The sequence below is a fragment of the Trachemys scripta genome, chromosome 15 (genome assembly GCF_013100865.1).
Source record: "Trachemys scripta elegans isolate TJP31775 chromosome 15, CAS_Tse_1.0, whole genome shotgun sequence".
Lineage (NCBI taxonomy): Eukaryota > Metazoa > Chordata > Testudines > Emydidae > Trachemys > Trachemys scripta.
Window position 1 is genome coordinate 7,272,838 of NC_048312.1, and position 16,016 is coordinate 7,288,853.

General features: G+C 46.0%; 1 protein-coding gene across 2 annotated transcripts; it reads right to left on the minus strand.

Moving 5' to 3' along the window:
• Window positions 1-24: 24 nt before the first annotated feature.
• P2RX4 (purinergic receptor P2X 4) lies at window positions 25-15,254 on the minus strand. 2 transcript variants are annotated; one of them, XM_034790878.1, is made up of 12 exons: window positions 14,979-15,252; window positions 9,801-9,948; window positions 8,084-8,155; window positions 7,857-7,929; window positions 6,849-6,945; window positions 5,759-5,839; window positions 5,455-5,596; window positions 4,294-4,430; window positions 2,295-2,388; window positions 2,121-2,186; window positions 1,932-2,027; window positions 25-1,004 (listed from the first exon to the last, which is right to left on the minus strand). In XM_034790878.1, exons 1-12 carry the CDS (start codon window positions 15,116-15,118, stop codon window positions 972-974), a joined length of 1,179 nt encoding a protein of 392 aa, XP_034646769.1. In that variant the 5' UTR covers window positions 15,119-15,252; the 3' UTR covers window positions 25-971. The 2 variants fall into 2 exon arrangements, with proteins under 2 accessions (XP_034646769.1, XP_034646770.1); XM_034790879.1 differs by lacking the exon at window positions 25-1,004 and adding an exon at window positions 1,026-1,601 and having other exon boundaries at window positions 14,979-15,254.
• Between the last annotated feature and the right edge of the window lie 762 nt (window positions 15,255-16,016).

Genomic DNA, 16,016 nt, shown 5'->3' on the forward strand with positions numbered 1-16,016 from the left:
TTTCTAAGAAAAGAGACCATGCTCTACCTTTGCAAGGGCTTTATTGGTTCACTATAGAATGGATTCTCCTCTTATATCAAATCACTTAAAAGAAAATGTATTCAATATAGTTAATGTGTGTGTTTGGAATATTGGCATCTCCACTCATTGTGAAGTGCTATCACCGTTGTCATCTTTTTCCTTCATTACAAACACTGAATTTTAAGAGGACCAGAAAAGCAGCAGCCTCTTTATAAATGCATCAGCCATTTACTTGAATGCAGGAGACCTAGAGAGCACTTCATCTCCTACTCTGGGCTCCTGAAGATCAGATACATGAGGGGTAACCTGCAGGTTAGCTGTTGACTTGCCCTCACAGTAAGGAAATACATTTTATTGCCATCATGCTGAAGCTAGATGCTCTCCAGCCCTGAGGGGGAAGATTAGCAACCAAGTTCACCACAGCTGGGGAAGGGATCTCACCTCTTAAGAGGGGCCTGGCTCTCCCACCAACAAGTAACCTCAACGGAGGGCAGCTACCCTTCCCAACTTAATGTCACTCATCCTGGCCCAACTGCCTAAGCCCCTAGCAAAGAGGTAGGCTTTGGGTGGCTAGCCCCTCCAGGGGGCTTTCTAGAGGATATGGGGATACAGGAAGTAAGGGGGAAGGGGAGACTTACTCTGCTGTTACTTATCTTGAGATGCTTTCCATGAAAGTTTGGCATACATTTGTTTACCGTGGCCAGAATTCAAACAACTAGTAACTTCAGAACTTTCCCCAATTTGTCAGTGACAGAGAACAAGAATGCACTGTTTGTCAGTCCTAAAGTAATGAGGGAGGTTTCTCTTTCCACTTGGAGAACGCAGATTGATTAACCCAGTTCCAGGAAGGGAAGCCTGCAGCATCATCATCTTACTGTCTCTCCATGAAGCAGAATAACATTCACAGCAGCTCTTCATATTGGGCAGTTGATGCTGCAGCACCACTGCTGTCATGATTGTGTTCCATAGGTCTCACTGGGTCCCTTTAGAAAGGACAGAGGGTAGACCATCATTACACTTACCGAGAGGGCAAAATGGGCAGACCCTAGTTTATGGTAGTGCACTAGCAGCTCACTCCTGGAGACCAGAATTGGAATCCTGCCTTGATCTAGTCAGCCAAAAAAGGAACCTTCCCACAAGAAATCTGCTCCCTGTGTGCATTAGATAATTAATTTGTGGCTTTTCACAGGTGAGTTCAGCTCACGCATAAGCATTTCCAACCAAATTTCAGCTGCAGGGCAAAAATCCTGCCCTCAGCAGCTTAGGTGAAATCCTGTTGAAGACAAGGAAGCAGCAGAGGGCAGACACTCTATTCTCCAAGAGATACTAGGAACAGCCCAGCCTCACCTCTAGATCCCAGAATTGTTTATGATGCTGGCAGTTAGGAAGCTAATGTCAGTTACAAACAGACACTTTGACCTGTGAATTCAGATCAACAGGAATAACTTTTTTTTAAAGTCACTTTTCAGAGCAGGATCACACTTAGGTCACCAGTGGAAAGGTTTGGGGAAGATGAGCATTAGTCTTTATCCCAACATCTTCGGCTCACAAGAGGCAGGTGCTGGGGTTACAGGTCAGGACTGAAATACAGTAAGAGCAGGTTGAAATTTCTCCCATCCCTGCATCAGGAACAAGATCATGTTTCATAGAGGACAGACACTGGTTCCTAGGGTCTTGGGTTCCACCAAGAAATAAAATTGGCCCCTTGGAGAAATCCTGTCCTTCTCTACCCGCTCATCTATGAAACTCTGCATTTGGGATCTGGATAGAGCTAACTTAGTGGTCATCTGGCTGCAGATAATCATTTCCATGTATCCATGGACAAGCCACAATGTCGGGGGGGGGGGGGGGAAGGGGGGGGGTGAACTTGGCTGCAACTATGACTAACCACACACAGCCATGCTACTTACCAGTTCATAATCTTCTACGTATTTGTATTTCTTCTCTCTGTAGTAATATCTCTTCTTCATGAAGTACAGAACCACGATGTCACACAAGACTGTTGCCTAGTTGAGATCAAAGATCTTGTAACTGTTCTTACTTCAAGGCAAACAGATATTAGTTTAAAAATCTGTCTCAATAAAGACAATGTAACTTACCACTCCAAACAGTGCTAGCCCAGAGCCAATGTTAATCATTGTAGGAATTATATCAAATTTTCCTGCCTAACAGAGATACAGAGTGACAGTTATAAGCATTTTTGCAGACTCTGAAAACATTTAGAAGTGAATAAAGGAGTCAGCCATGAGACTGCTCAAGAAACAAAGAGCTACCTTTCCAAACACCATGATATCAAAACGGATGCCATAAGCCTTAATTAGTGTCCGCGAGTCAGTGCCATTTGTGTCCTTGTAGTATTTTGCAAACCTGAAGAACAAGTGTTTTAGAGACTTTAAAAAGATTAGGAGTTACTTTCTGTTCCACCCCGATCCCACTGTTGCCATTATTTTACTCATACTGGCCAATGAACGGATGAGCTTGTATTATTACAATTACACATGCCATGCAATATCCATCAAGGAGAAGTTGAGAGCCTTAGACAGAAGTAGTTAGTGGCTGGATTAGAAGAGCTGGGTTTGGAAGAGTTCTGAAGCACAGGAAGGGAGGAGTGGAAGAGGGGAAATCCACGTGAGTGCTCTTTATAACCAACCTTGGATACCTCTTGGTGCAGTCTGAGCATTTCAGATGAGTAATTTAGTTTCCAACAGGACAAAGTGCGAGTGAAAATATCAAGAGGGTTTTAGTTTACAGATTTATAGCAGAGCCACCCAAAGGATCCACCAAGCTATATACAGTCTGATGTGGGAGGTACAGAGGATTTTTGCAGGTATGTGATTTGCTAAAGGGAACAGATAGTACTTCAGACTTGAATGAGACTTGCTTAGTGACAGTACTTGGAGCTACAAGGTTGCATCCACAGAAGTCATTTTCTTAGCTCAAGCAACACTACTTGCATGCAGACATTGAATAGGGGAGAAAGAGGGAGATCAGACTTACTGTGCCATGTGATTTGCTGCTTCAAGTGGGAAGAGAAGAAAGGACGGAAGAGAAGAGGAATGACTGCTATTTGGCTACACGTTTTTTCCATCATAAGCACACACAATGGGAAGTGTCAATGGCCAAGTCTAGAAGCAGTTTACTCTCTGCATAGTTGGACCAGCCTGTTCTAATCAAACAGGCTAGTGTAACAGGTCTTGACAGCATTTGGAGTTTGCTAGACATAGAGGCCTGCAGGCTTTTCAGGATAAGTGTGAACAACTTATCAGCTTTCCACAGCAAAGCAGCCTCCCGTGACAGACTTTGGATGAAACACTGTCTTCTGTTTACATGAGAATCTCTACATAAAGAGTCTTAGCCTTCAGGCTGTCACATCATAGTCTCTAGGCAGTCGACCTTCTGCCAGAATTTAAGATTCACAAATTTTCAAGTTCTAGCAGATATGGCCGCTACGTTAGCTGGAGTGTTTTGTAACCTTAGTGACACAGTGGACACAACTTGAGCCAGCACACATTACGGTTAATGCTGTAACCACGGTAGACAGCCAGACATTGCTCTTGCCGGTGGTTTAAGCTGGCCCTCCAGCCAGGTCTAGGGCTGTGATCTCCCTGATATAGCTGAACTGCTAAACATCCCTGGTGTAGACGCAGCTACACTGGCAAAATGGAGGGAGAAGCAGCTGAAGCAAGCCAGTTTTTCTCATCATGAGCTCTCCCAGTTGCAGCCACACTAGGAGTGCTTTGCCAGCAGAGTGGTAGAGCTATATTGGTTAAGTGCTTCTAGGAGTTGTCATCTTGTAACCAGAGTGAAACACTATCCTCTAGCTGTACCTACATAGTGCAGTGGACTAGTTCTCCCTGCACCCAAACTCTAAACAATAGGGGACGCCAGAGTTCATTGCCCCACGTGCAGATCCTCCAGGCACTCTAACCTCCTATGAAACATGATGGGAGGGCTGCCCAGATTTTCATAGGCTGCACCGCTACAGCCATGATTCAGTGCATGTTAAGCTGAGGCTCTGACCCAGCCACTTAAGTCACCGTATCTCCGCTGACCTCAGCATTGCTACAATGAGTTATAGCAGCTGACGATCTGGTCCACGGTAAGGGGGACTCTTCGGTGGTCATAAGACAAATTGGGTTTTGGTAGCTAGATCATGACATGAACTGGGGCAGAAAGAGCATCACAACCTGGTTCTCAAGAACCCCTGTAGTTGTACTAATAATGTGGAGTGAGCCATAATGACACCGCAGACTCCGCTACTCAACCGTGTACCTGAAATTATATCCAGGTGAGACCGTGTGGTCAGAATCCTTGTTGTCAAGGCGACGGAAGGTGTATTTTGGCACACAGTAAGAAGCTGGTTTGTCAAGGTCACAGTTCCAATTGATCTGCACCCCCATTACTCCACCCTGCACAGCACAAACAAACAAAAAGGCGCACACAGAGCAAATGCATCAGAGGGGGTAGCTTAAAATTGCTGGCCAACCTGTCAAAGGGATTTCTTCACGTTGACCTGGACACGCTAGTTTAGAGAAGAGCATATCTGGTTTCAAGGTACACATCAAGATTTGCTTTTCATCCCACTGCAGATACCCCACTAGACTTAAGCTCACACATTTACCAATGTGAAACTTGTAATTTGGGGTGATGTGCGTGGCATGTCCACCAACTTCCTACCCATACAACAAACTGTTACTTTCCAGCCTATTAAAAAAAAAAAAAAAAAAAAAAAAAAAATCAGCAAGAGAAACCAGGATCCAGTTTATTAAAACAAACCAACCAAAAACTATTGACACATGGTGTCTTTCACTGAAAACGCAAGACTTTAGAACAGTCTCAGGCACACAAACCCTTTCCACTGTAAGTGGTGCACAGTCCCAGACGCCAGCTGAATTGTTTACCAGCTTTACTTCAGCTATGCTGAATGAGCCCTTGTTCATAATACTGCAGAAGCGTTTTCACGAGTGCCACGCAAAACAAACAGAAGGGAAGTTAAATATTTACAAAGTGAAGTTAAAATATTCCCTATGGACCTGGGGAAAAAAAAAAAAAAAAAAAAGCCTTCTGACTAGCAGTCATTTTGCTACTTGTTAGATGGCTGCCAGCACGAGCAAGTATTACGTTCTGAGGCAGTTGAAGAGGCTGCGTAACAATAGCTCCTGTTCCTTTGTTACATCCTTTCATTGAACAAACACGAAAGGGCAGGTCTACACTTCAAACACTGTAGCACTTTCTCCCGTTGGAGTAGTTAATCCACCTCTGTGAGAGGTGGTAGCTATGTCGGGGGGAGAAGCCCTGCCGTCGACAGAGCGCTGTCGCCCCCGGGGGTCAGGTCGGTATAACTGTCACTCAGGGGGGTGGATAACTGAGTGACATGCCCATGTAAGTTTATAGTGTGGATCTGGCCTAAGTGAGGACAGAATTTCCACATACCTCAACAGCCATCTCTTGAAAATTCTGTCCTGCAGCTTCAACTATTCGATGGACTCGGAAGATTGGGCAGAAGGGATCCGTTTTAGGGTCGTAAATGCAGGTCTTGAGGTAAGCGGTACTGATAGAGGGCAGAATATTTCGCCTGAAGCGGCACGAAAGACGAGACGAGACGTGTTACAGCAGCCCTGTGCTCCTGAACATCCTCCTCCATCCCAGCCTGCAGCTCACCAAGCTTCTCAACACCCTGTTCAGCAGAGAAGTACTCGCCCCAGTGATCATACTAGCACCTCTACGGGATACTTACCTGGTGAAGTTGAACTTGGGATACCAGATATTGTTCTTCACCAAAATGGTGAAGTTCTCAGCATCCTTTAGGAAAGCCGGCCTATGAAACAATTGGAAGATTAAAAACATTCACCTTTGCAGTGTCCATACACAGCATCTCAGAGCACTTTGTGAAGCCAGTTATTCAACACCCTTGTAAGGCAGGTAAGTTACACCTACCTTACTGGTGGGTAAATTGAGATAGAGGAGTGAAGGCACTTGCCCAAAGCTCCTATAGCAGTGTGCACGTTATAAAGCTAGACAGAGGGAGTGGGAGTGAAATAAGGGATCATAGGCATCACGAGTTTGACTCCTGGTTTACTTTTCTAGCAGCACTGGATTAGACTCCTTAGTCTACATAGTGGGATGTATTAGTATTAGATTTATGTTGTGGTAGAAGAGTGCACTGGAGTTCCTGTAATCTAAAACTGGGAAGTGGCCAGTACACAACTAAGGCTACGTTCACACTTATGAGCTAGGAGTGTGACTCCCCACTCGAGTGGACGTACGGCGCTAGCTCTCATTGACTAGTATGCTCAAACGGTACAGTAGCCGCAGTACCATGTGCTAGCAGCCCCCAAATAGGTACCTACGAGGTCTCAGCGGGTTTGTACTCAGGGCAGCTAGAATGGTCCCATTGCTTCCCAAGCTACGCTATTCTCTTTAGCGCACTACCTCTGAGGCCAGACGGGACTCACACCTCTGGCTTGTATTGCCACCCGGCTGGAAGTTAGCGTCAGCCATTGCTTTCCATGTTACTCATCCACCTTGAGGAAGCAGCCCACTGTGTCGGCAGGTGACACCAGCTGCCATGCAGTTCCGAGATGCCGCAAGGCTTATCTGACAGTTCTTTTCAGTAGGCAGTGACTGCTCTCAGCTCTCCCCCATTCCTGCTTACTGCCACTGCTACAAGTGCACCAAAGCCTCCTTTGGCCGTGGTTTTCAAACTTCCATGATTGGACCACACAGTAAGAGCCACTGGCCAGAGACCACCCCTCCGGTTCACGACCACATGGGCCGCCAGCCCGCCCATCAGTGGTAAATGGGATGTGGCAACAGACAGCACTCACTTAGGTAAATGTGTGTCATTCTCCACGGGACACCAAGCATAGATCTCACAGGTTTTGACAGAGGTGGAGTATTCCCTACACCTCCCAGTCTGGACTCCTGGAAGGACATGGGAACAGAGTTAATACCTGGGCATCAAGAGCAGTATGGCAACATTCACACAGGCTCTGACACACAACCCTCATCACCCTGTAAGGCGCTAACAGGCTGGCTAGGTTATCCCCACATCACGGGGAAAGTTCAACAACAGAACCCCCTGGTAACTCTACTAGTTAGGGATAGCACCAGTGTAAACCTGCCTGTTAGGGAAGGGCTAACGCCCACCGCAGCGGGGTTATCATTAGCAGTGGGTGGCCTCTAAAGAGTCAGCAGGAAAACTGGCTTCTTTGCTGCTTGGTGAGAATCTGGTAACAGCTTGTTCCTATGGTATGTCTAACCTGGAAACCTCAATACTGCCCTTGAGAAACTCTGCCAAAATCGTGAGAGGGCCAACCCAAAACCACCAGCCATGTCTCCATCCCAGCCCATAATGGGAAGAGTCTGATTAATTATGGTGTCATTTTAGAATATCAGTCTGATACCCTGGAATTTTCTTCTAGCCCTTCAATTTCAGTGTATTTTAGTGTTTACATGGGACATGAAGCGTTACAACTTCCTGTCATTTAAACAGATCTTGTTAACCTGGTAAGTGGATGCCGACTTCTGAAAGGAAAGGCTGTGCATAAGGAAATCTAACTTGACCAGGGGGGAATGACTAGCACAGTAGAGGTTTACAGCTGCCAATAAACTTCACTTTATGGAGTTCAGATCAGTAACGTTCCTATTTTCATGTGGTACTAGAACATTTATCCCTTTGTGCTCCCTTTTGTGAGGCCTCTTGTCTAAAGTTGTATTACACTTTGCTTACAGAATAAAAGCCAAGGTAATCGGACGAAACACTGCTTCCCCTCCTGTACTAGCGACAACACAACCTCTTAGGTGTCCCAATACAGTGTACATTGGTTTCATACCATTGCTGTGAGTGCCTATGTATCCTGCAGTACAGTCCTTACTGGAATTACACACAGTTGTCTTATCTGGAAGCTAGAGGGGAAGAATTGTTACTGTAAGTCACAAAGATGACTTGCCACCCTCCCCTGTTCCCTCCCTGCCACAAGATGGGAGTTATTCCTCCCAGTTAAGGATTATACTCTTCCAGAGATAAAGTATAAAGGAGACTGCCAGATACCGTACCTACCTCAGGACAATAGCCTTGTGTCTGATTCAGTGTGATTATCAGGTTTGTCATGATGAATAACGTATTCTCCCCCTGAATAGGCAAGACAATCAATGAGATTTATGGGTTAGTTCCAAGCAGCGATGCTCTGGAAAGCAAGAGCCTCACTTGATCTGCATTAACAGGTTCTCAGGTGGCGCTGTAGAAAGCTAGTGTTTGGAGAGAGCACACGCACTGCTATTGTAATAGGGTGTCACAGGCAACACTTGAAGAATCCTCATTCCTTAGGACAGAGCAGTCCTGAAGGAGTATAACCCTTTCTACTGTGCTTTGTCCAGAGGTTCACTGAATCCACACTATGAAAGTTAAGGACCCCTCCATAGCGCTCCAATGGTGCGGCTCTAGTGGGGTGGCACTGGCACAGACAAGGCTCCCGGCAGTTGAAGCAACAGTTCAAGTCAGGTGTAATGAAACAAGGAGATGACATGTCATCCTTGATCAGTGGTTCTCAACCCGTGGCCCATGGGCTGCTTGCAGCCCAATCAGCACACAGTTGCAGCTCATGTGACATCCGCAGGGCCATACAGGTAGTGTGTATGTGTGTGTATAATATATATATATTTTTTATTTGGATGCGGCCCACATAACACATAGAAAGCTGCATAAGCGGCCAGCAATGGTAAACAGATTGAGAACCACTGCCCTAGATATTCGTTTAGCACCAGGTTGAACACCTCGAGGGACGTTAACATTAGTATGTAGATCTGAGACCATGGCCAGAGGCAGCTACTGCTAGAACATGCTGGGGTTTTCATACGAGCGTGCAAAGAGGACCACTGGCCACTGCCAAGGACCACTCAGTCCTGCAAGCTGATCCACACAGGCACAATGCTCCTGAATGGAGCACCATTGATTTCAATAGGTCCAGTGCAGACAGAAAGCTCCCCACTGCATGGATTAGCTGGCATGATCAGAGCTTGCATTTTTAATCTCTTAATGTGGAGCCTGTTCCAGCCTTAGTGCTTTTGTACTTTTCCACCTGCAGGCGCTGATCTCCCACCTGCATTTCTTTAGGGCACAAGCCCAACGGGCTCAGATGCTTTTCCTTGTTCATGCACCAGCAAACTAGTCTTAATTACTTAATTGGCAAGTTCCCACTAAGAAGGCTCTGGCACATCTCCACCAGGTTTGCTGTGGACGGAGTCATTCAAAGGCTGGCAGGCTGTAGGTGTCCAGGGAGGGTTGAAGGCCAAGTACCGCCCACTCAGAACAGACAAGTATCAAAATGGCAGCAGGCTCTCCTCTGTCAATTAGTAACTTCCAACAGTTCCTGTTTAGTTCCGGATCAGGTTATTTGAGAACTGTTAGGACCGTTGCGCCTGAGAGAATACAGTGTTTAACTTTGGTCTATTGGCTTTTAAACAAACAAAGCAATACAGAAGTAGGAGAGAATACCTGGGTCATTACTGCAGCTTTATCCAGAGGCTGCGGTATTCCTCTCCCCACCCCCATACAAAAACAGACACAGCAGTGCTGAGCACTCTTAAACCCTGATGAAGTCAGTGGGAATTGCAGATGTTTAGTGCCTCTGGAAACCAGGCTAATAGCCAAAGGCCTTTTTCAGACCAGTAGTTTTGCTGCAGCCACAGAGAACGGGCATTCCAGAGTTGAACCCCTGTCTGCGAGAGATGTATGTTTGTTGGCAAAGCCCTATCAAACTGTGCCAGAAATCCCATACCTGAGGTGGAATAACATAATCAGCCACATCCCAGATCCGGAGTCCCAACTCCGAAGTGTTTGTCATGGTTATTCCCTTCACCTTGGTGGTAACAGAACTGACCACAGAGTCGGTTTCCTGGTAGCCCTTTTCCCACACAAAGACCCAGCTGCAAAAGAAGGAAAGTTCATCATGGCTTCTGCACTGAGACACCTTTTGAGATCCCAGCAGTGTGACTGGGAGCCCGGAGGCCTGGGTTCTATTTCTAGTTCCTTAGGTGACTTTGGGAGAGTCAAGATGTGACTCATTCCCCTCCCACCCCCATCTGTAAAATGGGGCTAATAGGAACCCATTTCGCCTGGGAGGACAGTCTTAACTAATGTTTCTCAAACATCTGAAAGACGCTGTAATCTCCCCAGTCACCTGCTTTGTGGGGTATTATATAACTATTGGATCCCTTCAGCGGTGGGTTTGCACTGGAAGTTTTCACAGGTAAGTTTTAGGGCTAGGATCTGAAATGAGAAGGGTGATCTGGCAGACGCCAGGCATTATTTGAGGTGGAAATGACAGATACACTCACAACATCAAATGAGAATCAGCTGCAAAGACTGAAGCAGAGAAGAGCAGACACTTGTGGGCTTTTGTATCTAGACAAGTCCCATCCCCCATTCAGCTCTTACTCACACTGGTATAGTGACATCAGTGGAGTTACTCTTGCTTTACAACAGTAAGGGTGGGAGCAGAATCAGGCTGACAATACATATGGGTCCCATGTGCTTTTGTCATCGGACAGGATCATCTATTTTAGGAGAGCCCCAGTGAGCAGCTTGCATTTACCTTTTATTGCTCCGCCATCTACAGATGTCACTACCTGGTTTGACCAGTCCACTAGCTCCATTCAGGCAATGTAGGGGCCTGTGCTCCCTGTATTGGACCTTGCTGTGTTTCCAACCATGAAAAGTGGGTATAAAACGGGACTGCTACCAACTGAGAGTTCGCCACCCACTTATAGAAGTGGTAACTCACTCACACATGCATAGATGCTCTCTCACAGGGTACATGAATGCATGAGGCAGTGGAAAAGTCAGGCCCATAGATTTTCCTTAAGGGAGGCCATTTAAAGTAATACTGACCAGGGTGGATTTGATTTAAATCATGATTTAAATCACTAGTCAGGAAGACTCGATTTAATCATGGATTTCTACATAAAAGTGCATTCTGGAATATGTTGCTCAAACAGTTTCAATTTTGTTTCTATTGCCTGTCCCTCCCTTCTCACATTTATTTCCAGACTTCTTCTCCTTGTCCAGATCTATTCTGCCCCAACAATCTTCTATTCACTGAACTTTTTGAAACTTTGCACTGTTAGAGAGAGGTAAGGGATTAACTCTGTGTACACAAATTTGCAGAGGGACAATAGGGTTGAGGTCTGTTATTTCTGCCCTCTATATATTATTTATTTATTTAAAAACATTTTTACTGTTAACAAGCATGTTATCTCCGGATACACAAATCCACAGTTTGAGAATGGCAAAACTAAGCATCTCTGATGGTATCTTCTAGACTGAGCACTGAGTCCAATTGGGCAGACAGAAAGATTAACCTAAATAATCTATACAGAAGCTTGTGGAACCCCATAAGACTGGATCCCTAATCCATGAACTATTGGAACTCATATACAAGACTTTTCTTACACATTACATGAATATATCGTCTCATACTATAGAATTAGAATTTATAATCCCTATTCCATGATGAGATATCTTTGAGCTATAATGTATCTTAAAACTATCTTTAGACAGTTTTTTCCCCCTCAAAAAGCATTTTATCAAAAAATCCAATTTTTGTTTTTTTTTGTTTTTTTTGTTTTGTTTAAATTGATTTTTATCCATCCTGATACCTTGATGTACTAAGGTAATGTCAGTAACAGGAAATTTTCCTCTCTCTTGCAGTTTGAGAATTTTAAGGTTGCCAATGTTTGTCATTAGCCTTGGGATATTTGGAGTTTCTTAAAACCCCAGTTCCCGGACTCGTGTGATTACCTGAGAATCTCAAAATTTTAGAGAAAAGTCTAGCCCTCATGATTACAGAGAAAAGCTTGAAACCATGAACTCTAAGAGCTAAAAAAAACAGAAAGCAAATGAAGAGCCCACATTGTTGTTTTAAAAACTTCATTATTTCTAAACCAATCTCATGATCTGTGGGAGTTCCCCCGTGATTTTTGAGTGCTGGAGGTTGGCAGTACTGTTACTGACTAGTATGAAGATTAGTTTGGGGACAGGAAATGTCTCAAACATGTGAGAGGAGGAAGTTACAAGCCACACTGAAGACAAACACACGAGATCATCCTGGTCAGTGATCTCCTGGTCCAGCCTCTAGTGCCAATTCCCAAGACTCTCATACTGTAAAAGGCAGACGGCTATCCTTCAGCCCGATATGCCTCTGTCCTGCACAACAGTTTAGCCTACGAGTCACGTATTGAAAATTCAAGCCCCTGAGAGCAGCTTGGGGCATTCTATTCACAACACTTCGGAAATCCCACAATTCAGAACAGCCACAAGGCCATTCTCTCTAGAGAGTTTCTGCTCTGTCACTTGGAAGCCATCTTATGGGGCTGAACCACTTATTTAGGGAAATCCAGTTTAAGATCCTTTCAAAAGGCCTGATGACTTCCCTGGATGTCTGAGCCTTGACAGCTAAGGACAGCCCCATTAAAGGGAGCTGGCACTAAAAGTGACACTATCCGTGAAGAGGAGCTACCTTATCTCAGAAGACAAAAACACCAGCAATAGCCAAACAAGCTTAGGTTCCAATTGAACTCCCAGTACAGCCAAGGGGAGTCTTTCCATTTGCTTTAATGGGACTGGATCAGGCCCTTAAGTTAATTGCTTTAGGGTCTCCATTCTATTTTTGGAGATTTGTTCAGCTGAAAAAGGAACTAGATAGGCTGAGGTTTCTTTCCACTTTACATTTAGTGGGCAGATGGGAAAGGACTTCGGGGAGGATGGTTGTGGAGAAAACCACTGAGCTGTGGTAAACAAAGAGCTGACAACAAGCCAAAAATCTCGGAGTAGAAGAGCACAGTGAGAAACCAGATAGGAAGAAATGACCTCAAGTTTTTGTAAGAAAAAGCAGAGATGACAGCACCAGCGTTTTTCCTGGTGCATGGAAACGGGCTGGTCTCCTCTCACCCAGTCCAGCGCATATCAGGAGTAACTCCAGCACAGTCAATGGCATTACACACACATAAGACTGGGGAGAGAGGAGAATCAGGTGCCAGCAGAAGAATCCAACCAAGTCACAAATTAATGCCACTTTACCATTCCTCTGTTATGCAGTCAAGTCACCCAGAGACCTTTTGGTGCCCCATGGAAGTTAAGGCAATACTGTTAAAAAGACATTCCAATTACATATCTTATTTCTCCCCTTTGAGGGCTTGTGACATCCGCATTAAGTTAAATTTCTTGCTTATCATCTGATGTCCATCTTTCTGTTTGTGATATCAGCTATTTCAACAGCAGTCAAGTGACATGACCAAAATTCACAACAGATGACAGAGAGAAATGCAGATTCTATGATAGAACAGCCAGTTAAGAAGACACTGATGTTTCCATAAGGTGTATGCAGTGTTGTTGTAGCCATGTCGGTCCCAGGATATTAGAGGGACAAAGTGGGTGAGGCAATATCTTTTATTGGACCAACTTCTGCTGGTCAGAGACAAGCTTTCGAGCTTACACAGAGCTCTTCTTCAGGGCTGGGAAAGATTCTCAGAGTGTCACAACTAAATAAGGTGTCAGCAGTTCAATACAAGACCCTGAATTTTTCAATCTATTAGCATAACAGATATTAGATATGTAAGAACTATTACATTTAGTCTAATTATCTCCATCCAGTAGCAAAAGGCTCTGTGGCATATTGAAATGCTTTATCTAGCCCATTTTTAAGTAAAGGGGATTCCATCACTGTCCATGTGAGACTCACTATTCTTAGTAATTCCTGATATTCACCTTAAGTTTCTTAGCTTGATTTCATTCCATTACACCCAAAAAAAACCAAACCCTTGGTCTCTAAATAATTCTTTTTCTGTTCCTAGTATTTACTCCCTTGAACTTTTTCTAGGGAATAAAAACCACAACAGCTATGTCCCTCATTTATTGGGACTTACAACTGCCCCAAAAAGATAGTCACTGAAGTCTGAACTCCATGTTTTAATATATTTCAGACCCCGCTGAGTACTCAAGTCAAGATACTTTCTTAGCCATTTTCCCGAGGATTGATGACCTGGCAACTCGCTACTCTGACAACTCTGTAAACGTTAAGTTCCAGGATCTGCATGAGCTTATAAGATCACTTGGTCAAAGGCCCAACCCATCAGGTGAGCTTTACAATGGGGAACTTCAGGGCACCAACTCTGTTGTGACAGACAAGCAGAGCAAGGATAAGGCAAGAGCTCTCCACTGCAGACATACCTGCCTGCTACAGGAAACTAAAGAGACCAAGATCTCGCCTTCTGGCTAAATCCCTACATTTGCCTTAGAATCCCAGAGTTTAGTTGGTTTGATTTAGAGTCAGTTACAACACAGGGATCCGGAGCCATCTGTGCCACAACCTACCTGCCAGGCATATTTCCCTTATCTTGTGGGCAGGGTCACTTTCCTTGTTGCTGCGCATCCTGGCACCCGAAGTATTGAGTCCAAATATTTTGGAGGCACCGCTGGGGTGCTCCCCTGCTATTACACCACCACCCAGAGACCCTGATCAGGAGCAGTACAAGCAGAGGCCAAGCTCGCTCCCTGCCCCAGGCAACTCCCAGTGCAAAGGGGTGGAAGACACGAACGTAGAAACGTAATTACACAACTCTGTATCAACTTCACATGTCCCATACGCCCACTGCCGCTAGCCAGTGTTTGATCCCTGGCCAGGGGACCCGGAACACTGAGCACCCCCCACCCCTGCTAAGTCAGCAGCCCCCCATCAGGCGGGGGGGGGGGGATCTCTTCCCCGAAATCCCCTTTGCAAAACACAGCTGGGATGGAGGGGAGGGGGCTGTTTTCCCAACGGCGTCATCACAAATGAAAGTGAAAGTCCTTGCAAGGGGGGGGGGCGCGGATCGCACCGGGGGGTGGGATACTCCTCGTGCCAGCCCTGGGGCAGGGGCTCTGCAGGGCGGACCCGCCGGCTTCCCCCAGCCCCGCTCACCCGATCACGTAGGCCAGGATGGCCAGCTGCACCGCCCGGTTCACCAGCCCCACTTTGCGGCTCTTGATCAGCACGATGCGGGGGGTGTCGTACTCGAAGAGGAAGCCGCGGAGCGCCCCGCAGCACGCCCCGGAGGCCATGAGTCCGGCTGGGGGCTGCTTGCAGCCCGCACCTCCCTCGGCCGCGGGTTCAGGCTCGGCCGCTGCTGGACATGCCGGGGCTCGGGAACTCCCTCCCCCGGCTCTTGGCTCCACCGCTGTCCGGCCCCGGATTGACAGGGAGCGGACACCCCCTATTGGCGCAACTCCGCCACGGGCCAGCCCCCGGCGGGCGTTTATGGGCCACCTAGTCCCGCCCGGCTCCCCTGGGGCAGGATCCCATCCTGCTGTGGTGGTTGTGCCTTAATCCTGGGGCTGGGGGGGGGGGGAAGTGGTTTTACAGGGTTTAGAGTTTGGGTCAGTGGCTCTCAGCCCCTCCCAGATACAAACTGTCCCAGCGCCGCTGTTCACAGCCCTTTAAATGAAGGCGGGGGAGCGATATGGCTTGCCGAGCAATCTCATGTTCAACAATCATGAAATTAAAAAAAAAAAAAAATGTTGGGTCCTCTTGATTTGCCGCCTGGCTTCTGAGCCTTTAAGGGGCACTACGTGTTTTCAAGCTTTTCGCTACAACCACAAGGGCTAGACATGCACTTTTACAAAACATGAAAGCCGCTCTCGCCATGCAATCTGGGATTCCAGCAGCTGGGGAGTTTAGATAAACACTGAATACGGTGAGACTCACGTCAAAATGACGAAAGTTGGCAGCACTGATTTAACACAGACAACTTTAATCCCAAGCATTTGAGTTAAGTAGCTGTATTAACAAACAAAAACAGAGTTCTCATCCGTCTCAACAAAAATCATTTCCTTTTCAATTAAATTGGGTTTCACTTGTGCGATGACTTTGATATCATCAGGTTTCAGAGTAGCAGCCGTGTTAGTCTGTATCCGCAAAAAGAAGAACAGGAGTACTTGTGGCACCTTAGAGACTAACACA